This window comes from Gobius niger (assembly GCF_951799975.1).
Source record: "Gobius niger genome assembly, chromosome: 1".
NCBI lineage: Eukaryota > Metazoa > Chordata > Actinopteri > Gobiiformes > Gobiidae > Gobius > Gobius niger.
In genome coordinates, this window is record NC_136852.1 from 27,913,356 (window position 1) to 27,936,757 (window position 23,402).

At 42.8% G+C, this 23,402-nt stretch overlaps 1 protein-coding gene across 1 annotated transcript in view; it reads left to right on the top strand.

The window, feature by feature from the left end:
* The window catches only part of LOC306965053 (calsyntenin-2-like), a 526,930-nt gene that overhangs the window by 422,701 nt on the left and 80,827 nt on the right, over nucleotides 1–23,402 (top strand). Inside the window, exon 8 of the mRNA XM_079559275.1 lies at nucleotides 647–768. Within this exon, the coding sequence (XP_079415401.1) occupies nucleotides 647–768 (122 nt within the window). The remainder of the gene's footprint in view (nucleotides 1–646; nucleotides 769–23,402) is intronic.

Consider the following 23,402-nt stretch of genomic DNA (forward strand, 5'->3'; position numbering starts at 1 on the left):
CTACATCTGTGCCACATGTGCTGGTTACATCACATAACCGTGTGCTTTCTCTCTCGCCTTCAGTGCTTGATTTGATCATTACATTCCCCTGTGTCTTAATAAATACTTGATCCCAAAACCTAATGCACTACTAGGAAACATGTTTGTATGAAACAATAGAACACATGCATGTATAAGTTATTACATTCATGAGCTCAAAATAAGCCAAACCAATTGCGGACTACATGCTTTCAAAGGAAAAAATAACAAAGATTCCAAAGCAACAATAGCACAATTCAATATTTTGCATAATCTGTTCCAAATCAGTATTATTATTATAGCACCTTGAACTTTTCTCACTGCTTTGGGGGCACGAGTAAACAAATTATGATATCAACATGTTATAAATTGGAAAATCATTCTTCTAGCTAAGTAAATAGAGTTCTTATCCCTCCCCGATGCTACTGTTTGGATTAGCATTCAGAAGGGCAAATTTAACAATATGCTCCAAGAAACACAATTTGGCTGATCAGGAGAAATAAATTCCGAAGCGTAATTGTAAGTCTAAGGCCGCGTTCACACTCTGGGAAAAAAAAAAAATCGGCTTAGTATTGCGCATCTCGTGAGTTGTGAATGTTTATTGGATTCTTTCTTTCACTGTCTATAGAAATGAACCGTCACCATTACTCTCTGTACGTCCACAACTGCCGCCTGGTGTTTCTGCTGCGGACGGACTTCAGCAGCGCCGACTCCTTCAGGCCGGCCGAGTTCCACTGGAAGCTTGAACAGGTAGGATGACGCTGATATTTGCCCTTCGGTGACTCAAATCTTCTATTGCGGGTCTTAATCGACCTATTTGAAAGATATAAACCGCCTGTATTATCTTACAAATCCGATCTGCTGTTGCTGTGTGTGATATGATTGGCCACTTTTAGGATTAAGATGAGGTCTCTACGTGGGCGGTGGTTTTCTATTTTATCATTTAATCAGAACAAAACAGCAGGATTTAAGAAAGCTTTAACTGCTGCAAATAAGGTTATTTGGGGTTTTTTTGCTCGGCTTCCAGAGATCAGCGGAGAATAGACATAAGTTTGTGGAATTAGACAATCGATTTCAGTCGTGCTGTACACTGTGTCGAGAGTTTCCATGTGGCATTCTTGGAGGTCAAAACACCAGCAGGCAAACTTTATTTTTTCTGCACGGACTGCAAAACGTGTTTACTCAAGTTGAACAGAAGTCTGGGTTTTGTGGTTACATATGCTCTTCAGAAAGAGCTGACTGATGTGTTGATTTGTGTAAGCCCCTTCTGAAATAGCTTGTATGGATAACAATTCAAACAGAATATGCACTTTGTTGCCTCTTGTTTTATTTCTGGAGTCGTCAAACATCTAAAGCCTTTTTTTCGGTTTGCAGGGATTTTGTGGGAAACTCTCCATAGGATCTTTGCGCGCTGAGTGAAACTTCTGAATCATTATTTTATGCCTTACAGTGTGGGACATTAGTATTAAAAGCAGTGGTGGTTCTGGCCTGGTCGGCGCCCTGGGCAGACAACTTAATTAATCATCATTCGGGTTAACCCCTGCCCGCACATCGTCTACTGAATAGTTCTCTGTGATCACTGGCATCATAACACAGGCATGCGTACAGTTTTATATTTGATAAACCAAACACACTGTATATGTTGCACTTTTTTACAGTGAAAACTACATTCTGACTAAACTTTCTATCATTTAAATCATTAAAAACACTGTTGTAAAAGTGATGATTTTTTCGACTTTTGGATTTTTTTTCTTTGATTGCCCTGATTTGTTCGGCGCCACTGCCCTATTCAAGACAGGAGCACCACCGACAGACTGAGAATTACATGCGGTCAAGCGCTGTTGGACATGTTCAATTATAAATAATAATAATGCAACGGGTCAATTTAAAGCAGTACTAAGTAATTCTTGCCCCTAGAGGCCATAAGCGCAACTGCAGGTGTAGTTTTTTTTTTAACTTATTAATTGTCTTGGAGAGTAAATACTACACTGACAGGAAAGGCAAAGGGAGACAGTGATATTGTACATTCAATTATACAATGGAAATATTTTTTTTCACTCAAACTTGGCTGTAAATACTGTTTAAAGTGACGTTAACCGGCAGTTAGCTTTGCCCGTTAGCCTGTTAGCTTCTTCTTCGTGATTCCATTAGTGTGTATTGGTTGCTCCGGCCCGGTGGCAGTCAAGTTGCAAACATGGTTTTCTGGCCAGAGACACCAGGGGGAGATGAAAGACCCCCCAATAATCCCATAAACACTTGTATTACCCCCACAGGGACTACGAAAAGGATTTATTAAGGTAAACGCATTACTTAGTACTGCTTTAAAGTGGGCTGCGAGCTGCAGTTGGCCCGTAGGCCGCAGTTTGGACACCCCTGGAATAGATGAACAGGCTGTTGTGATTTTGTTAATCCTAGTACCTGTTCTCTCCTTTCCTGAACCGTCCCACTTTCATGAAAGAGGGAGCGACTTGCTGTAACTTAGCAAAAGTGGAGCCTTTGTCATGAGAGGGGCGTGTATCTGCTGTTGTGGATCTGCAGCGTTATCGTTCAGCTGCGGTTTAAAGACGCTGCGGCGGCACACGCGGATTCTGCTGGAGGAATATACTGAACAAAATGCTGTGATGCATCGTTTCTCTCCCTCTTCTGCCACCCCTCGGCCAATAACTGCCCCTGTTGCCCAGATCAAAAAAATACATCAAAAAATAAAACACATTTGCTCATGTCAGACCTTTGCTGTTGCTTTAGCGTCTGAAAACAAGAAAAAAGTTCAGGTTTTTATTCCCCTCATTCATGGTTTTCCCTCCACAAACACAGCAGTGTTCTGAGGCACAGTAAAGCGCTCTCTGTCTGCGGTGTGCGGTGCGGACCTCAGCTGTCCGTCGATCAGTTCGCAGGTCACTGGAGCAGACAGGTAAACCAGGACCTTGGACCCCAGGCGCCTCTTCTGCTCGCCCAAACTGGTGCTCTGATTTGGAAAGGGGGGGGAGAGCGTTCCACAGCTGAGCCCTGGCCCTGGAGCCGACACACGGGGGTAATTTAATCAGACGACTCACTGGGTTTGATTGGAGTGGAGAAGCGGGGGGCATCCATTGTCATTTCCAGTGCACACAGAGGAGCCCTGAGGAGCAGAGCAAAGGAATTCCGACTGTACCGTGGGCCACCATTTTGGATTTGTTGCCATATAGTCCTTTTTTTTCTGGCTGCTATGGTTTTCAAGGTTTTCCCCAATGCGTGTCCAACAAACCAGTCAAAATATGGTGTTTAGTTTTATTTTCCAGTTCCACAATGCACAAAATATCACTTGACAGGGTAAGAAACATCTAAGCCCAGCCCAGAACTATTATTTTTATTTGTTGTAGTAGTACTGACACTACTGTAGAGGAGTTTTTAGCCCAATTTTGACCCTATTTCAAGGCATTATTTGTGGCGACTCATTGTGTGTGGTACTGCAGCTTCTACTGTAACTCTTTACTCATGCAAATCTCTAGAAAAAAAACGCAAAGTGTGGTCTCTCTTGCTATCTCGCACTTGTCAAAGTCTGTCACTTCATCCTCGAGTGTGAAATTGCTTATTCATTTGTGTTTAATTCATTATTGCCTGTTTGCCCAGTACCTTTACAAACACGTTTTACATCCTACATCCATTATTCTGTAGGTGACCATGGACAAACTCGCTGTAATCCCAGTAATCTTTAGTCAATCAGATCATTCAAACAGGTCTAAACTTATCCCCATTGGAAAGGAATATGATGTGAAGTGTTGGCGCTCACAGCTTCAAGTTAGCGGAAGTGGCGTAGACCAGAGCCGGTGCTGGTCCTTCTGGGGCCCTAAGCAAAAATCCAGACCGGGGCCCTACAGTCGCATCCCATGGCTATTCGACGAAGAGCGAATCCATTTATGGTCAAAAACAGTTTCACTGCGCAGTAGTGCAGGGCAGAAGTGGAACATAACGACATCAATTCAGGCCCCACTGTCAGACTGGGATTTAGGACTAAGCTATAGTCTATTTTCCCCACTTTTTAAAATGGCAAATGGTCACATTCTCTCACCTCTGGTCCCTGACCCACAGTTTGGGAACCACTGATTTAAAACTAACTGAAACCTGCACCTGACGGTTATGTCTGACCACTTAGAATTAGCCTGTGCTTGGAGGTGTGGTGTTGCACAGGCGATTCATTTCCATGTTTTCTGGAGCTGCCAAATTATTCAAGAATATTGGGTAGAGATTCATCAACATATACAAAATGTATTTTCGATTGTTTTCCCCTTATCATTCGAAGCAACCTATTTTGGTGACATAGAACTGGATGGTCTTTACAATGGAGACAAGAAACTACTTTATATTCTCCTAGCGGCGAGTAAAAAGTTTAAGTTTAAGTTTAAGTTTAATGGTTTTGTATAGCTCAATATCACAACAGAAGTCGCCTCACAGGGCTGCACCAAACATTAAGGCAATAAAACAGAGGAATAAGTATGACAATTAAAAGTTCAGGTTAATCCAGGCAAAGATAATGTCCAATAGGAGGTAGCGACGAGCGGCGTGGGCGTCCCCCGTCCTTAGATTCTCCAGCACGGCAAGGAAAAACTCAAAAACCCAGCAGGAGAAAAGAGAAACCTTGGGGAGAACCATAGAAGGAGAGATCCACTCCCATGGACGGACAGGCTATAGAGACCCAGGGCCGAAGGATCCCTCAGCAGACGGGCCAAGATCACAGACCGTCCAGTCCTCAGATTCCAGAATGCAGGGTTCCTCCGTTCACCCAAGTTCCTCCGTTCGATCTAGACAGGCACTCCCGAGGGGGAGTGGGACAGGAGACACCATGTGAATAGTGATGAACAGACTACAGATAAATTAAATATTGTATCATAATAAGACAAAGTCTGCAGTAAGAAGAAGAGGACAGCGCTCAGTGGACCATACTTCCCACAGCAGTGTTTCTCCTGAGGCAGCTTTACTTCAGGCTGTGGGTTAGAGCTTTACCAAACTGACCTGATTATAAGCTAATTCGAAGAGGAACGTTTTGAGCCTAGTCTTAAATGTAGGGACTGTGTCTGCTTCTTTAACGTGGGCTGGGAGTTCATTCCATAACACCTGAGCTTGGAGCTAAAGGCTCTGCCTCCTACAGTAATTTTGGAGACTCGAGGAATCACTTTTTTTGTTGAGTTTTTTTTTCAGTTTTGAGAGCGGAGAGCTCTGGTTGGCTGATATGGAATGACAGCGTCTTGGAGATAGAGCGGAGCGAAACCCTTTATGGATTTAAATGTGAGGAGCAAGATTTTAAATTTTATTCTAAACTCAACAGGAAGCCAATGGAGAGACTTTAGCACAGGTGTAATGTGTTCTCTTCTCTTTGTCCGCGTTAACAAACAAACCAAAAAAAAGGCCATCACCAGAAGATGGCTCAAGCCTGGAAAACCGAGGATTGGATCAATATTGTTCATGACATCTACATCATGGAAACAATTTCATCTCAGTTGAAATTACAAATGGACTCATTTTACAGGATTTGGTCAAAATGGACAGAGCCTGTCCCCGTAACAATGCTTTGATTAATCAGTGAAACAACACCGTAGTTTAACTGAGATGGGTAGTTTGCGTATAGGAAGAACTGGCTCTGGTAGCCACATTGCGCAACGAGCCAATTCACAATGACGTAAGGCCAAAAGTGATGGTTGCACGAGAAGCCATACATTGTAGTAGTGGTAGTAGTAGTTGTTGTAGTAGTCGTAGTAGTAATACGTAGTGGAAGGATTCCGGTCACAAGTCTTCCCGAACAAGAATAAACCAAGAAGTCATTGGCACAAATAGATTAACTGACGATGATGAAGCTTCTCCTTTATTCCGACTTCAGTGCCAATTCACTTTAGCTCCAAGACTAAAGTTTTCTTGTCTGTTCTTCTTCTGTTAATAGTTGTTTTTAACCTCGGGGCAAACAAACTTTCATTAAGTCTCCCTCTCCCTCGCCGCTTGCTCCTCTTCCTTTTCCTCTGATAATGTCTTTTAAACTTAATGAACTTGTGAATACCTCAAACTCAGTCTAGATATTATTTTTTTCCTCCAAACTTCTTTCCCCGTCGGTCCGTCACTGTGGTCCAATTAAATGCCTATAAAACTCTCCTTTTTGTTAAGACCTTTAACGTCTAGAGTATGGCTTAAAGAAAGTCTCGCTCTCTTTCTTTTTTTACCAGGTGAAAAACTCCCCTATCTGTTGATGGCAGATGGGGTCTTTATGTGGTGGCCTATTGTATTGGGAGTGATTTACTACTTTAAGCTCTTCCACTATCGAGGGCCATTGTCGCAGAGATGGCCCTGGGTCCGTATTGGCTTGGCTTAGGCGTTCTGTGTTGGCCACGTATTGAACGCGCCCATTGTCCGGTTTCATATTCATTAAATGCAGACTTAAAAAGTGCTACAAATGCTGGTTATCTCGCAGGAGTTATCCGAATGAGGAGGTGGGAAAATAAAGCCGTTGCTAATAATTGCACTTTTTTTTTTGGGGCATTGCAACTGCACAATGTTCGCAACTATATAATTATCTGGTATTGAAAGGCTGTGTTTGCTTTGAAAATGGAAGGTTAAGGCGTTTTTTTTTTCAACTTTCTCTTGTTGGGTCTGATTGATCTGTCTAATTATGGAGCTTTCACCTAGAACAAAGAAAGAGTCAAATCTACGCAATCACCGGCTTTATTATTGCACTGAAACAATTCTCCATAGATGAATGCCTTTTGAAGCAGCTCCAATGTTTCAGTCTTGTAATTAACCATTTTTTTGTTATTTTAAAATTTTGGGGGGTTATTTTTTTCTGCTTTTAACAAGGCAGTATTATTTTAGTATTTTGACAATTCTATATATATATATATATATACTTTTTTTTTTTTACCCCAAAGACAAAAAGTTTACAGAAAAAAAAAGAGCGTTATTTCCTTGTAAAAATAAGTAATCTACAGCAAAAAAGGAATGTCTCCCGTTTTATCTCTGTTTCTTGCTCCCCTGTTGTAGTAACGTTTGTTGCGGCGCGCACCTCCTATTGCTAGCATACTGAATTCAGACCGAACGCGTTAGATACTTTTCCGTTCTGTTTTATGCCTTAATGTTTAGTGCAGCCCTGTAAGGCAATAATGGGCTATACAAAACCATTGATTGAGACGTCAGAGGAGAGTGATTTTAAATGTTCTGAAGCGTAGGAAGGAGCTCTTGACTGAAAAATAACTGCTGTTGTGGGGCTAACTAGTCCCTCTTTGCTACTGCCATGTCCTAACTATAGCTATACCCATGGTCTACGCGAGGATCTCCCCAGTATTTAAGCACATATCCAGCCCATACGTCCGAATAAAGGACGATTATAATGGTTATTGTGGAGGTGTGGTGTCTCTGCCGCGCTTCCCCCCTTGCGTCGGCGACCGGGCGGCTGCAGCTGGTCTATTGCTCCCGGGGAGGACGGCTCCTCTGATGGGGTTTCCTCACCCTGGTCATCTGTTCCCAGCCTCATGTACTTGATTTTGATTATGTGTGTGAGTATGAGTGTAGAGTAAAGGGTAGGAGGTATAGTTGTGTATGTGGTAACTGTATAAATTGGGAGGGTGGGGGGGGTGGGAGGGTTTGACGGGCGAGAATGTTTTTAATGTCTTTTTAAAGCAGTACTAAGTAACTCTTCCCCCTAGAGGCCATTAGTGCAACTGCAGGTGTAGTAGCAAGTTACGATTTTTTAACTTGTTAATTGTCTTGGAGAGTAAATACTACGCCGACAGGAAAGGCGAAGGGAGAGAGGGTTACTGTGCATCCAATTATACAATGGAAATATTATTTTTTTCACTCAAACTTTGCTGTAAATACTGTTTAAAGTGATGTTAGCCCGCAGGTAGCTTTGCCCGTTAGCATGTTAGCTTCTTCTTCTTCGTGATTCTATTAGTGTGTATTGGTTCCTCCGCACCGGTGGCAGTCAAGTTGCAAACATGGTTTTCTGGTCAGAGACACCAGGGGGAGATGAAAGACCCTCCAATCATCCCATAAACACTTGTATTACCCCCACAGGGACTACGGAAAGGATTTATTAAGGTAAACACGTTACTTTGTACTGCTTTAAATGTCAAGCACTTTGTGATGCACCTGTGTATGAAAAGCGCTCTATAAATAAAGATTGATTGATTGATTATTTCAGGTTAACCCCGTTAGCTTGTTGCAATCGCCTACAGCTCATTGTTGATGAAAAGTCCGCAATAAATCACAAATGTGCCAAGCCCGGCTCAGCGTGTGATCCTCTCAAAGGCTGCTTTATATAGTTACCGGCTTCATTGATGTTGTTAGTGCATAGTACTTGTTTTCAGTGGATCTATGCGTGCTTGCAGCTAAGCAGCTAGTTAGCTCCGAGCGAGCAGTTAGCAGCTTGGCTACGGACTTATTTATTGACATGGCTGGATGTTCTTACGATGAAAATACAGACAGAATAAAGGGGCAGAGAGAGATAACCAGAGGCTGTCAGTGCTTTTTTTACTATAGTCCCCCAGGGACAGCTCATAGACACCGGCGGCAGCGGTTAGCTATCCCGCCCGGCCTTCCAGACTCCGAGCCGGAGATTGTACAGGGGGCAGTGTGTGGCTGAGTGTCCGCTGAAGGCAGGAGGGGAGGTACGAGCCCCAAACGTAGGGTAGGAACAGTCAAAGTCTGCATCATAAAACATCAGCTACAGAATTGTATTCCTTTTTTAGAAAATGATGAAGCAAGCAGAAGAAACGAAAAGGCTACAACAGACAGAACAAAGTCGAATGTTACCCAAAGTGCAAGGCAAAATTCAATCGCTCCCCCGCCCATCGGATGAAATGTTGGTGGAGCAAAACGCCCAAACTGTGTGTAAAGTTATATGAGACCCTTTAACTGCACTTTTTTATTACTCATTTTTATTTAACCTTTATTTAACCAGGAAAGTCACACTGAGATTAAAAACCTCTTTTGCAAGGGAATCCTGGCCAAGAGGCAGCAAAAGATACAACGTTGCAATTTCAAATCTCCAAATAAAATTTTTACACACATTATGAATAAGTTACAATTTAAGGACGTCACCTTAAGTGCTCTCCATCTGGACTTAAAAGCAGCTATGGTGCTCCTGAGCAAGACTGATGAGGAATGGACATTTAAGCCTGCAAAAAAAGAAGAAAATACACTTCCAAAATAGCATAAAGGCCAAAATCAAACACTGTGGGACATAAAGTTTGGCGTGAATGGACACACAAAGTTACAGCTAAAGCCTGTGGTGCCAGATGAGGACACAGGCCGCTTTAGCCTTGAGAGAAAATCAATGAAAAGTCACCTCCAGTGCAACGACGACAAAACTGACAGAGATAATGGACATCCCTGTCTGTTCACTCTGGATGTGGACAAGTGTCAGGCATTTAAAAGCAACTGTGTCCTTTTTTTGACACAAAAATAAGGCTGAACTCGCAATTGAATGACGCTGATTGTTAGTCTACGCTGCTGAGGTGTAGATACTTGTGTCAGGAAGGGATTCTGATGCAAATTCTTTGTTACAATCATGCATGCATCATACATTTGTCAAACATGAAAGATATGGCAGAGTAAAAAAACTGACCAAACTCACCTTTCATGTTTTGTTGAGTTCATCAGGAAAACACCACATCAGTGCGGCACTTCTTTGTTTTCCCCACGCTTATTCATTCACAAATATTGAGTAAGTATTGATAAGTCAAGTACTTTGTGTATAATGAGAGGCGACCGAGATGACGCTTTAATCCAGATATTTTGCTCATATCAGATAAGATAATCCTTTATGGATCTCACAACAGAGAAATTCACGTGTTACAATCGGCATTCAATAAGATCACACAGAGTGTGCAAAAACAGACAGGAAATGTGCAAACAGTTAAATAGTAGAAAACGAGGTGTCTTATGTACAATAAGTAAAGCAAAATTCTTAGGGGGCGGAGTTATAACAATAAGGGAATAATAATAAATAAAAATAGGATAAAAGTTAGAACAGGTTATATAAGTAGAATATTGGGGTGTAAAGTTACAGTCCTTGTGCAGGTTGTCAATAAGTGATGCTGGTACAGGGAATAAAGTGCAGCTGATACATAGATTATTGCACTTTTGCAAAGGGGTTACGGCACATGTTACTTTACAGCCTTGTTGTACAGTCTGACAGCAGTGGGGATGAAGGCACTGTGGTAGCGCTCCTTATTGCACTGAAGGTGTCTCAGTCTTCCGCTGAAAGAGCTGCTCAGCTCCTCTACAGTCCCGTGCAGTGGGTGGGAGGTGTTGTCCATGATGGAGATGAGCTTGGCTAACACCCTCCTGTCCCTCACCTCCTCCACAGAGTCCAGGGGGCAGCCCGGGACAGACCTGGCCCGCTTGTTCAGTCTGTTCTTGTCCCGCTCTGTGCTGCCCGGGGCCCAGCACACGGCAGCGTAGTGGAGAGCAGAGGCCACCACAGAGTCATAAAAAGTCCTGAGCAGAGGCCTGCTCACTCCGAAGGACCTCAGTCTCCTCAGAAGGTGGAGGCGACTTTGGCCCTTCTTGTACAGGGAGTTGGTGTTGTGGGACCAGTCCAGTTTATTGTTGAGGTGAACACCCAGGTAATTGAAACTATATAAATATGGATCATGTGTTCTCACTTGTGTCCTTAATAAAGATTGAATGAATGAATGTCCACCTCCTCAATGTCCTCCCCCTGGATGTTCAGCGGTGTGTGCGGTAGTGGCTTCCTCGTGAAGTCGATCACCATCTCCTTCGTCTTACTGATGTTCAAGCACAGGTGGTTGCGCCCACACCAGTCCACAAAGTCTATGATGACTGACCGGTGCTCCAGGTCGTTCCCCTTAGACACACAGCCCCCGATGGCGGAGTCGTCGGAGAACTTCTGCAGATGACAACTGTCCGTGTTGTATGTGAAGTCCGATGTAGATTGGGAAGAGAAACAGTGAGAGGACGGTGCCCTGTATGTATATATATCAGTAGCCTACAGCAAAAGTTAAAACTTTATATCTTGGAAGGTCATGTATATGAGCAATTTAAATGATCTTTTCTTACAAAATGAGTCATTCAGGAAAGAACAAAAGCTCCACTCTATTAATTTAAAGTTGGACAGTGCATCGATCTTTTCAGCTCTCAATCAGCTCCGGTTTCTAAAGTGACGAGTCGGAGAAAGGGAAAGTCTTGAGTGAGAGTGCGAGCAAATTATGATGGATGGGAGCGCAGACGGTTGTCAGAACGTAGGAAAATGCTTTGTACATGTGTCTTTCTTATGAGGCAAATGACTATAATGAAGAGTGAAAGCTGAGAGGCACCGTGTTTCACTCCTCTGCAATTACAATGTCACTCCGAAGAGCTACGATACAGACAGTAGACGGGCTCCAACGCGCGTGTCGCATTGCCAAAGGTTGAGGATTTGCAAGTGACACACGAAAAGGTTATGTGCAGGAGTTTCAAATGGTGCGTGCAAGTCTGTGGCGTGAGATGAAGATTGACAACTGACGGATTTGTGACAGCTTTTTTGTTTTGTTTTGTCAAGCACGTACAGTATCTTGCCTAGTTTTAGAACAAAAGCACATACTAGAAATCAGAAAGGAAAGAAGCTTTGAAAGAGGAATTTAAATCAGACTCGAACCAGAACAAAACCAGGACTTAGCCGAAACTCTCGAAACCGAGACCAATTCAGACATGAGCTTCTTTAAAAGAAACAGGAAACAGACTTGAACCGCCAAAGAGTTCTTAATACGATAAAACATAGCCCTAGTTTGGAGTTGGTATAGTCCTGATGAGATCCATTAATCGTGGAAACTGGGTCACAAGGGTTGGTTGTCACATAGCTTTTTTATAGCCACACTAGGGGGCGCTGTGACTTTACATTGTTGCTGAACTATAAGTTTGACATCCTGATTCTCCTCTTGTAATATGTTTTCATTCACTACAAAAACACTGCAATGAGGAAATGATTCGAGGGGTCGTTCAAGCATGTTTTTGTTCCTTTTAATTTTGTCATTAGAGTTGGTCGAGCACATACTGTACTTTCTGTGTTAGGTGCGTTCCTTTATCCCGAGAAACAAAAAAAAGGAGACCTGTTTTTTTCTAAATTAATGTTTACACCCAAAAAAATAACCACATTAGTAACACAAGGGACAACCAACCCCACACACAGTGGCAACCTGCCCGGCACTCTTAGCACAGTCAGTCTTTGACGGTTTACTATTTATTGCAATAAGTTATAAAAAGGAAGAGATGCCTGCTTCAATCCAAGGGTAAAGTTTTTATCTGATGCAAGTGTGACAGCATTCTGTTTATGAGCAGTGGACTCCAGAACAAAAAGTGTGACAACCAGCCCTGTTCTTCCATGCTTAAAGCCTAAATCTTTTCTCATTGTTAGCTGTAGTTTGAGATAACCTTGCCTGCTATAGCTGCTTTCTCGCTGCGAGAATCAATCTTGTGCATCTTTGTTTGAATCCGCGTCGCTGCTGGTTAGAGTCAATCACATGGTCTTACAGGGTGTTACATTTGAACACACTTTTATTGATGCTTGAAAAGTGCAAAGTGCTGCTCAATGGGCGAGGAAGCGCGTCTCTTTGGTCTTCCTTGCTTGGAGCTGACATTGCTGTAACATCACTCCCCGGTGGCCAGGGCCAGCGACTCCAAAGCACACTTTTGAAACTTACAGTAGCTTTGGACCTTGTTTGTACTGCTTAAAAGCTTAAAAAAAAATGCTATGACCCATGTGACAACACTGGGCTATGTTTTATATTTTTAACCACACTGGTTTTTGTATTTTAGAAATAAAAAGTAGAAGCCTGAGGTCTGTGGAGACTCGTAGCCAGATCACCCGCCCCACAAGTGCATCGTAGGAGGATATTGAGCAGCCATGTTAATTTCACCGACCACTTGGGATCATTACTGTGAATGGGTTTGAACGGGACCCACTGATCTCTATTATTTAGATCTGTGGTGCTGCTACGCACTTCTAAACAGAACATAGTGTTGTTTTGACCTAAATATTTAATGGTTCCGTGGCAGTTTGTCGTTGACCGTGATTAATAACTAAACCAAGGTGCGCTTTATCCAATCAACAGGAAATGCTCCACTAAAAGTCGCTGTAGTATTTATTGAGAACCGCTCACATTAGTAGATCTGTAAAGGATATCGTACACAGACCCGGAGAGGCAGTGGCATTTGTTGAGGAGATTTCCAACTATGGGGAACAGAAGTAAAATCAAGTTAAGCATTTTTCTAACCAGCAAAATGTAAGATAGTGATGACAGTGTGTTGAAAAATTAGCATGAAAAAGCACAACACCACTGTTTGAAGAGAAGTTTCTGTGTACACTCTCGGCCCTTCAGGAGTTACTTTATCAGCACCCTCCGAGGCCATCGCCACTTTCCTCCGTGTGACCCCTCCTTTGTGTCAAAATGATGTTAATTTGAGCTCTTGTCTCCAGACAGAAAAGAGCGTTTCAAATGAACGGGCTAAAATTATCCAGCCCCGAACAGTGGAATTACTAATGACATCCGTTTCTGTCATTTCGCAAAGTTTCCTCCTCCAGATTTAATGACTTTCCAAAAGCAATAGGGAAACACTTGATTGATTTTCCCAATATTTGTGTGACACATTTCGAAGGAACGGCGCGCTGACTGACTTGTGTCTGCAACGCGCGGTTGGTCCGTCGCCTCATTTGCGTGGGAGTGGGAGAGGAGACGGGCGCTGGAGCCTGTTTATTTTCTATTGTGCATGCCAACAATGATAGAATGACTTTTCACTCAACAAAAGATGAATACTTTTCGCCTCAATGCTTGCTGTGATTTGTCACACTCCCAACTGTTGCTGGTCTTCTTGGCTTTTAGTGTTGTCATATTCAACGTTTTCACCACTCAGAAAATATTACAAGTTGCTAGAGCCCGAAACACGCTCCCGACCAAATGACTGAATGGTGATGATAGGTAACACTTTATTTTAAAAGACTGTGGTAGCATTTGGGAAATTGCCTAAAAAGTATTAATGTATGTGGTAAAAAAGTCTGTGCAGCTTTCCTTTACCCTACCACTAAAAACATGCAAAAAAGGTTATCCTCTGGGGACACACACCTGATTTATTTCTTGGTAATGTGGTTTATCATGTCCCTGATGTGTAGTTTAAAGATGTTAATGTCTTCTGAGTCACAGTCTTGGTAGGTTTTGAGGTTTTGACGCAGCTTCTTCATTGAGCGTCCGATCTGAGATGGACAGATGCGGCCACAAGTGGATTTAGTTTTGGAGCTTTTTGTTTTTCATATCACGATTTTGGGACAGAGTGGTTTCATATGCCTTAGTCCCGTGCAGAGTGAAAGTGCAGACTGGTGTGTGAATGAGAGTGTGAATGGGTGGCTGGTTCCTTGATGTAAAGCACTTTGGGCCTAAAAAGCAGGTAGAAAGTATATAAATGTGACTATTTACAGTATAACTAGTGCATGTGCACAGATTGAGCAGGACTAAATAGTTGGTGAAGTTAACCAAAAGAAAACTCCAATCCAAGTCTGCAAATAATGCTATTGCAATTATACTCCAGGTCAGACATGTCAAGCAGGCAGGCCGAGGGCCCAATCCGTCCCGCGAGATGATTACAGTTCGTACTCCATGGTTATTCGGTAAAGAGCAAACCCATTTACGGTCAAAAAAGGTTCCACTGCGCAGTAGTGCCGGGCAGAAGTGGAACATAATGACCTCAATTCAGTCCCTTCCCCTCAGTGTGAGAACCACTAACCACTAAGCCACTGTGAGACTGGGATTTAGGACGACTACTAGTCTATTTCCCCACTTTTTAAAATGGTAAATGACAAATGGTCACATTCTCTCACCTCTGGTCCCTGACCCACAGTTTGGGAACCACTGATTTAAAACTAACTGGTTATTTCTGTCTGACCACTGAGAATTAGCCTGTGAGTGAACCAATTTGTTTTAGACTGTGCACATTCAGAGAACCAGAGTTACTGTAAGTAACGGCACGCATCAGATCCGTGTGGATTCAACTCATCTTTGAGACACATAGGCCCGTTACAACACCGCAGTTTGACTGGGATGCAGGGCCCTTGCGGCTGCGGGGCCCTACGCATCGTGCATAGTTTGCCTATAGGAAAAAACCGGGCCCTGCCAGATTTTGAGCTACGTTTGATAGGTGCAGGATGAGAATATTGTCCATGTTTTAAGTTGAAAAGGGAAAAGTACCCAGAAGAAGCTCATCCAGGCAACAGGTCCGGGAATGGAACCCGGGACCTTTAAGGAAGAATTCGACTACATCAGCTCTAAACTAGAAGAAATGTTGAACTTAAATATCTCAACCAGGACTGTTCTGCCAAAATTGAGAGGAAAATCTGATACGACAAAATCAACACAGCATTTCTCCAAAAGTGATTTATTTCTGGCTGAAATTCTCCCGCGTTGTCACCCACGGTTCTTTTCCGACTAGCCCGTGCCTATTGTCAAAACAAGCGTCTCCGGAGCTCAATCGGAACCACGAGCATCTGGCATTTCCAAATTGCCATCCGAGTTGACTGCTGTCGTTACGAACTCCTCATTCGGGCGCGTTTTGGGACCGCACTTCCCGAAGAGTTGTGGCGTCGGCGCGTCGGATTAAAACGGTGTGTTTATTTGCAAGTAAAGGTCTGCGCAACATCTGTTACCCAGCGTGTGAGGTATGAAGATTGTAGAAAAAAAGAAAAAGAAAAGGTGCATATTCTGCACAGAGGAGCGCCGACTGTCACCGCGGGCGCAAATGGTAGCGCACGCAGCTGTTTCGGAGTCGGGCTCTAAATGAATGTGCAAATGAGGGGAGTGCTGTTCGGATCGGCAAACAAGGCGAGGAGATGAGGGGAACAAGAGGCCTGCGTTGGAGAGTTTAGACCATTTAAGGCGCCGCTTTAGCGATTCACGGGGATGACAGCTGTAGAGAAAGCAGGAGGCTGAGTATTATAATGTAATCAGCGCTCTATTTAACGGATAAATCGATCTCATCGCTTGACAGAAACTTTGTAGCAACGGCTAAGAAGGAACCAAGTGAAAAGAAAAACGTGCTGTTGAATGTTTGTGTAGGCTCTCAGTGGTCCGGGAATGTTCCATCCTTGTAAAGTTCAAATGTTGTCGACTAAGGAGCTTCTGAGGATCGGAGCGAAACGTCCCCAACTCGGTCTACCCAGTCCAGTTGGCAATATTTGGAAAATCTGTACTGCAGTGATGGCACTAATGAAGACATCCAGTGGTGGTTCTGTGTCACTGCGAGATGGTCCAATGTTAAAGGCCATGTTATGCTCACTACTGCCACCTCAGGTCTTACGCGTAACTGCAGCCTCTATATTAAGCTCGTGCATGACGGCACTTCAGACCCGAATAAACACTTTTTTGAGTGACAGTGCAGGATTTTAGAGGCAGTTGTGGTGAACAGGTTTGGGCTCATTCTACACATTAGGACATGGCTGGAACATGTAGGGGGAGGAAAATCCTTTTTTTTAAATCATTTTTAAACTCCTTATAGTCCCTTTAAACTTCGCATAGTCCCTTTAAATAGGCTCTGTGTATGGAATGACTATTTCCAGTCCCCATTTTCAATTATGAAACTACAGTATTTTTCCCACCTGAACTGAGCACATTTTCTCCAGTTTGGCAAAAGCTTCTTGAACAAAGCGTCAAAATAGCAACGAAGACAATTGCAACAAACACAGGGATAAAAAGTGATGAAAAGGCAATTTAAAAAGCAAAAGCGCAAAAAAGGTGCCGGAAAAACAATATCAAGAGTGACAAAAACACAACGAAAACACAACAAAAAAAGCGTCCGAAAGCAGGGGAAAAAGCGATGAAGAAATCAACAAAAACGTTGGTCTTAGCTTTCAAATGCCCTATTGGTTGCAAGCTCCAGTCGAGAAGCTTTTAGATGTGGGTAAAACTGAACAAGAGAAAATGACCTTGGTTAAAGCGGGGGGTAAGAGGTTAACCTTCATTAGCTAGCATTAAATTAGCCTTAGCCTTTAGCTTCAAGTCTAAAAAAACAACGTTTATATAGACAAAAGTGTCAGTTTGCATGTCTACACTGCAGTTTTTGACGGGACACTGCTCACTCCCAAGGACAGGAAACTGTTTTGTGCACAGGAAGTTAGCCAGAACTAGCATAAAGTTTGGGTCAAACATTCCTTGCACAGGAGGCGATTTACCGGTTCATGTGACGGTCTTCCGGGGTGGAGTTTGCAAGCTCTCCTCATCAGGCCGCCCCAGTGTCCCTCATCAACCTAAAACATGCACATCAGGCTAACTCTGTAGTTTAAAATCTAAATTCATGGTTATGTTTGACGATCTGCGCAGTCAGTAGTTGCTTTTTTGCTTCCCTAGACAATATCCATTAGACGTAAAAACTGATGAGCATTCTCCGACAACTATACATAATGATTCATACGTTCAGTGAATTTGTGTTTTCATAAATTGCATACATCACAAACAGTCAACGTGATGAAACTCGATGCAGCTCTGGTTCATCAAATTGGACCAGGCAAGCGAAGGTTGACGTAGCCCCGCGAAGTTAACAACCCCCAAAAATGCACACTGACAGTTTGAGACCTGATTCCCGTTTGGGACAGGACGGCGTATGCCTGGGGTGCAGATTGCTATGAGTGATGCATGCGGTCCCAGTTCTATAAAGCAGTCCAGAGCCGAGGGTCTAAATTTAGCAGCCTCTTCAGTCGTAGTCATCTATCATTCAACACTGGCCTCCCCTGAGAAAGTGAATCCAGCAGCTTAGTCAAGACAAAATGGGCACATGCTGTCGACATGAGAAGCTGCGACTTTTAGTGTACTTGAGCTAGCTGAAGTGGGACATTCTGACTTTTTTTGACTTGGAGGTTGGTAAAGTTTGGGCGTACGCTGTTGCATCCACAGTAGAGTTTGAAGAAGGTCGCGTGGCTTGGCTGTGAGAGACTTTGAGTTTCGCAACATGCAGGTCTTATTCTCTCGACAGTATGAATCCCGAGCTATCCATCCACCAGTCGGGAACTCCTGACCAACAAGTCTATACATTCGAAGCAACCGGACATTTTGGAGCCAACATTTTGAGAAACTTTCTTCAACATGTGCAACGGTTGTCAACGGGTACAGACTGTTCTGAGCGATGCATGCAGTCCCTGTTGGCCCATGTCTGAGATTGAATGTCTCTGACGGGACGCTTCTTTGTATTTTCCTCCATTTGAACGTATTTGAAGTGGAGATGTGAGGCCCCGTGTGATCATTTCAAACACTTCAAAGACGATCGCAGTGTGATTTATTTTGGAGAATGATCTTCTTAAATAGGTTTATGTCGGCTTACCCCTCATAGAACCGCCACTTTAACATGGTGGAGGGGTTTGAGCACCTGAATGATCCTGGGGGCTCTGTTGTCAGGAGCTTCGTGCCCCTGGTAGGGTCTCCCATGGTAAACAGGTCCTAGGTGACGGGTCAGACAAAGAGCGGTTCAGAAGCCCCTTATGAGAGACCAACAGGCCTGAGAATCGTGAGGCCGTCCTTCTGTGGACCCACCACCTGCAGGAGGAGCCATAAGGGGCTGGTGCAATACGATTTGAAGAAGATGGATGGATGGATATGTCGGCTTAACTGCGTGAATAAACAAGTTTGACAGTAAATACTGGCTTTACGCCGTGTTTGTCTGCAGGATAAAGGAAACTGGAAAAAGTGTCTGAGCTGCAAAAGTAAAGTGGGATTGATTTCGATTCATATTTTCGAGTAAAGAAAGAGAAATTTAGTCCACAATAGGTGACATTAAAAATCGCAGTAAATACAAAGCCTGGCCTTTCTTCTCAAAAGCCCATCATTTGCTCTGTTCGATATCAATCCAGTCAAAGAATGAAATTGTATGTGTCAAATGCAGAAGACTCTCCCAAATCCAGAGTTTCGAGTTTTGCCTGCTAATTGTCAGAAAATAGCACCCTTTCTTTGTCTTCTGTGTATTGCTCACTCATTGTTTTTCACTTCCTCTACTCGGGTAAGCCGCCATGTTTGTTCTTGTTTGAAAGCACCTCACATTTCTCTCATCGATTATTCCGCCTGTCAATCATGCCCAATGGAAATCGCGGTATTTAACTGGCGAATGGCTTATATCTGCGTGACCCATCTTCTCTTTGGTAAACAGAACTTCCATTTCAGCCAATATCCCCAAACAGTTGCGTTTATTGTACCGAGTGTCCCTGGCTTTTTTTTTTTTTTTTTTTTTTATATATTGATTGGCAGCCATGCAAATAGACCTGTTTGTATTCATGCGAGGCCTCCTATTGACAGCGCAAATCGATAAAGATGGAGAGATGAAAGGCGAGGAGCAGAGGACAAAGGCAGAGGAGAGCGAGTGAAGAGAGAAACGGTAAATGAACTAAAGCAACACCTCGGGGGAGAAGATCCAAGGCACAAAATGGCCGAACAGAGGAACGATCGCTCGCAGCAGAGAGAGGAGAATTGATGGGCAGGGGCTCCCGGGGGAGAAATTAAACCAGAAAAAGGGTGAAAACAATGGAGGAATAAAAATCACAGCAACTTTTGAGGACAGTCCATCATTTAAGTGGATGTGTCATGGGTCCTTTTGGGAACCGTCTGGATGAATTTTGCTATTTTTCTTTTTGTTGCAATTCAAACATGATCATAATGAAGTTAACCAAAAGCAGGCTGAAGGAAGAGGGTTTGTTTTACTGGTCTGCAATGATACTAAAAAGTTTGTGAGTTGCAGTTTTTTTTAGATCGTGCAAATGAACTGAAGACCGATCTGGCTTTTTTTGCTTCCGATGCTGGGGGTTTGAGTATCTGCCGATATCCGATATTAAAAGACATCGACAGACTTAAAAGTGGCTGCTGTGAGTGGAGAAGTGAATGGTCCTCTTTTCTCCAGTGTGAAAACAATCAAGTCTTATCTTTTCTTGCAAACGACATATTACATAGTCAATTATATCTATGAATAAACTATAATGGTGATAACATTACACAAGGATCACTGGACTTTTCTAACTAAATATCCTTGGGTGTCAGACAGGCTTTAGGTTGCATTAATATTAATAAACTCACATAAAATGATCTGATCAGTATAACTCATAAACTAAAATACACTTGGCCACTCCAGCAGTGGCTGTTCTATTTTATCAGGTGATCCAATAATAATTTATGTCCCAGCCTTGATTAGTTGACGTCAGCATTGGCATTTTGCGCGGGGATTAAAACTACTAACTCAGCGATTGAATTCTCCAGGTTCTGCCCTTCTAAATGAGACGCATCATGTCCATATTTTGCCTGGCCTGCCAAACTACAGGCTTTCTCGTAGATATTTCAAAGACTGGGAGCAAGCATGATCTCAACGATTTCCCGATTTTGTATTTTATCCCAGTATTTGCTCCGATAGCTGATACAAGTATCGCTGCATCCCAATTTATCACTATGGCAGTAATCCTAGTTTACAACCCAACCAGAATATACTTTACATCCATTAATGGCATTAGAGAAACCTTTCAGGCTAATACACTTTGCATAACTTCAAATCCTATCAACGCCGCCCAAGAAGTGACTTCCTGTTTCGATCCAGCACACCAAAATAAAAGCACCATCTTATTCATTTGTTCAACTTTCTTTCAGCCTAACCGTTAACAGACAAAACACTTAAAATGTGTGTATTTAATTATACTCTTGAAATGTTGCAAGTACCCGCTGAACTAATCAATGAAACGAGCTGTGTGCTTTTATTTTGGCGTGATCTAAACAGGAAGTCACTTCTTGGGCGGCGTTGTTATGATTTGAAGTTATGCTGAAGTATATGTTGAGTCAATTTGGTGACTGTTTCTGACTGTTTCTGGGACTCTTCTATGCCATGATCAGTTGTATATTTGTTGGTTTATGCCAGAGGTAGGCAACGTCAGGCCCGAGGGCCAAATCCGGGCCTTCAGCACGGAACCTCTGGCCCTTAAGATGATTTTGAGAAACATTATCACACAAATCAGAGAGTACTTTTAACATTATTAGAGTTAAATGGGAGGAAAAAAAGGTAGAAATACTGTCAATACACCCAATTAGGTCATATATTATGTACAACACGGGCATTTGAGGGAAGTGCACTGGAAAAAGAATAATCGTTTTAAGGAAGAAATTACATAAATCTACTTGAATTAAGAGATTAAATCTAAGGTTTGAGTAGATTTGGTCTGGTCTAAGATGAGATAAAACCTTCAGTAGTAGTTATTCTCTTAAAGAAATAGGCCACCGTTTTTACATGCTGAGATATGTTCTTACCTGACGAGTTCTTTAGGACCTGTCTGATCTTCCCCCGTGCCTTCAATCACGTAAACACAGCACAGATGGCGCTAGCATTTAGCCTCTCCCTCTCTCCTCTATAGCTCCAAAACAGGTCAAGATAGAAGCTACCAAGCTCTTCCACGTTTTCCCTATTTAAATATGGTTACGTGAAGTGTTACACTACAAAGTATAATTACACAAAATTAAACAATGTGGATTGTCTAGGCAGATAAAAGGGGGGACTATATTGTAAGGCGTAATAATACCAGGAGTAGTTTGGCATCCGCACAGTAAAGTGAAGATTTCGAAATCTTTTCAGAAGATTTCGGAAGATCAGACAGGTCCTAAAGAACTCGTCAAAGCTAAGGTAAGAACATATCTCAGCATGTAAAAACGGTGGCCTATTCCTTTAATTCAGATAATTTTGTGTCATTTCAAGTGAAAAACAATTATCTGATTTGAAGTGGGTTTTATTCTTGTTCCATTGGCGCTAGCATTTGTGTCTTGAATTAGTTCAAACCGACTCAAATTCAACATAGAATAACTTTTATTCAAGCAATTTTAAGTCATTCATCTCGTTTAAGAGGGTCATTTTTCCAGTGTTGTGCTTTACTTTGGGCTAATGATCAGTGGCTGCGGCCCTCGGTCTATTTACATTAAAGAAAATCGGCCCTCCGCCAAGAAAACTTGCCTACCCCTGGTTTGTGCTTAGACATTTCAAACAAGCCAGAATATATTTGGCCTTAATATACAAGTTACAATTGCCAACACAATTCACAAAAAGGAAAACATAACGAGCGGCATCCTCAAAGTCTCAAATGAAGGCATTTTCGTAAGTCAGAGGGCTTATCTTTTTTGAGCCAAACTTCAGCATCGCCAACGCACTCCTACCAATGCGATGGCCTGACCCTCGCTCTGCCGTGTGAGTAAAGAGGAATGGAAGAAAGTGATATTCTCGGGATGCATTTATTTGTGAGTGACATCTGTGATACGAGTTTCAGAAATGTGTATTAGTGTGACTCTTAACTTTGCACTCGGAGTCTTAAAACTTCTCCTCTCTCTTCGCAAACTGCAGTATATAACATCCCCAACACCCCCCCCAAAAAATACAGTGGAAACAATAAAATCTCAATAAACATCACTGCCGCGCTCAAACGCAATCCATCTTCCGCCGGAGATAGACATGTCGGAGATTAATGCCGTCGTACCGCGCAAGAAGAGGAAAAAGGAATGCGCGAAATAATTGAGTAAGTGTAATTATTCTGCCATATAACATCACTCATGCATCAGCGATAACATTATATAGACCTCATATTCCGCCGCTGTCTGCTTCCCAATGAAATCAGCGTTTATTGAAAAAGATCTCTTCCTAAAACTCGCGATCCGGGCCGTTTTTCATCATTTGCCATTTGGTTTCTCTCGCAGGGCGGACACGTTGTGAGAGGGGAAGCCGTGGCTGACTGCGGGGAAATGGGACTGGAGAGGGCGCCGAAATGATAGGGCTGTGTGCAGAACAAACGTACGAGGGATGCTTTTATGTATGAGCGCGGAGTACAGGAGAATGGGTTACAAGAAGCAAAGTGTAGGGGTGATTGTGCTCGCAGGAAAGTACGGGGGAATAGACACTGTCGTTGTTGGAATTATGGAAATGAAAAACAAAAAAAAGGAGGAGCGCGGTTCGATCTTTACTTATATGCACAATAAGCCCCTCGCTCTCGGAAGCTTTTCAGAATCCTTTTCCATGCAGTCGCTAGCACCAGAACCTTCACTGTCCTTTTGAGGTTCGAGTTTACAGAATTTGAATGCAAAGATGGCGACTGAGCGGATTGTCAAGAACATATCAAGCTTTGATTTTGGTGGGGTCTGGTACTCATATACTGACCACGACGATAGGCTATCAGCGGTCAGTCATGGAACATTCTCTCCAGATTCTCTCCAAATACAAATGAATGGCGAAGGCCAATGATTTTGACATTGTATAATTTGTGCAATATTTGCGTGTTTGTGGTTTCTCCATCATTAAAGCCGCACCGTGTAGAATTTTACCCTTTAAATAAAATTGAAATACAAGCATTTATTTTATGACAGATATTTTCATCATTGAAAAATACCCCACACATG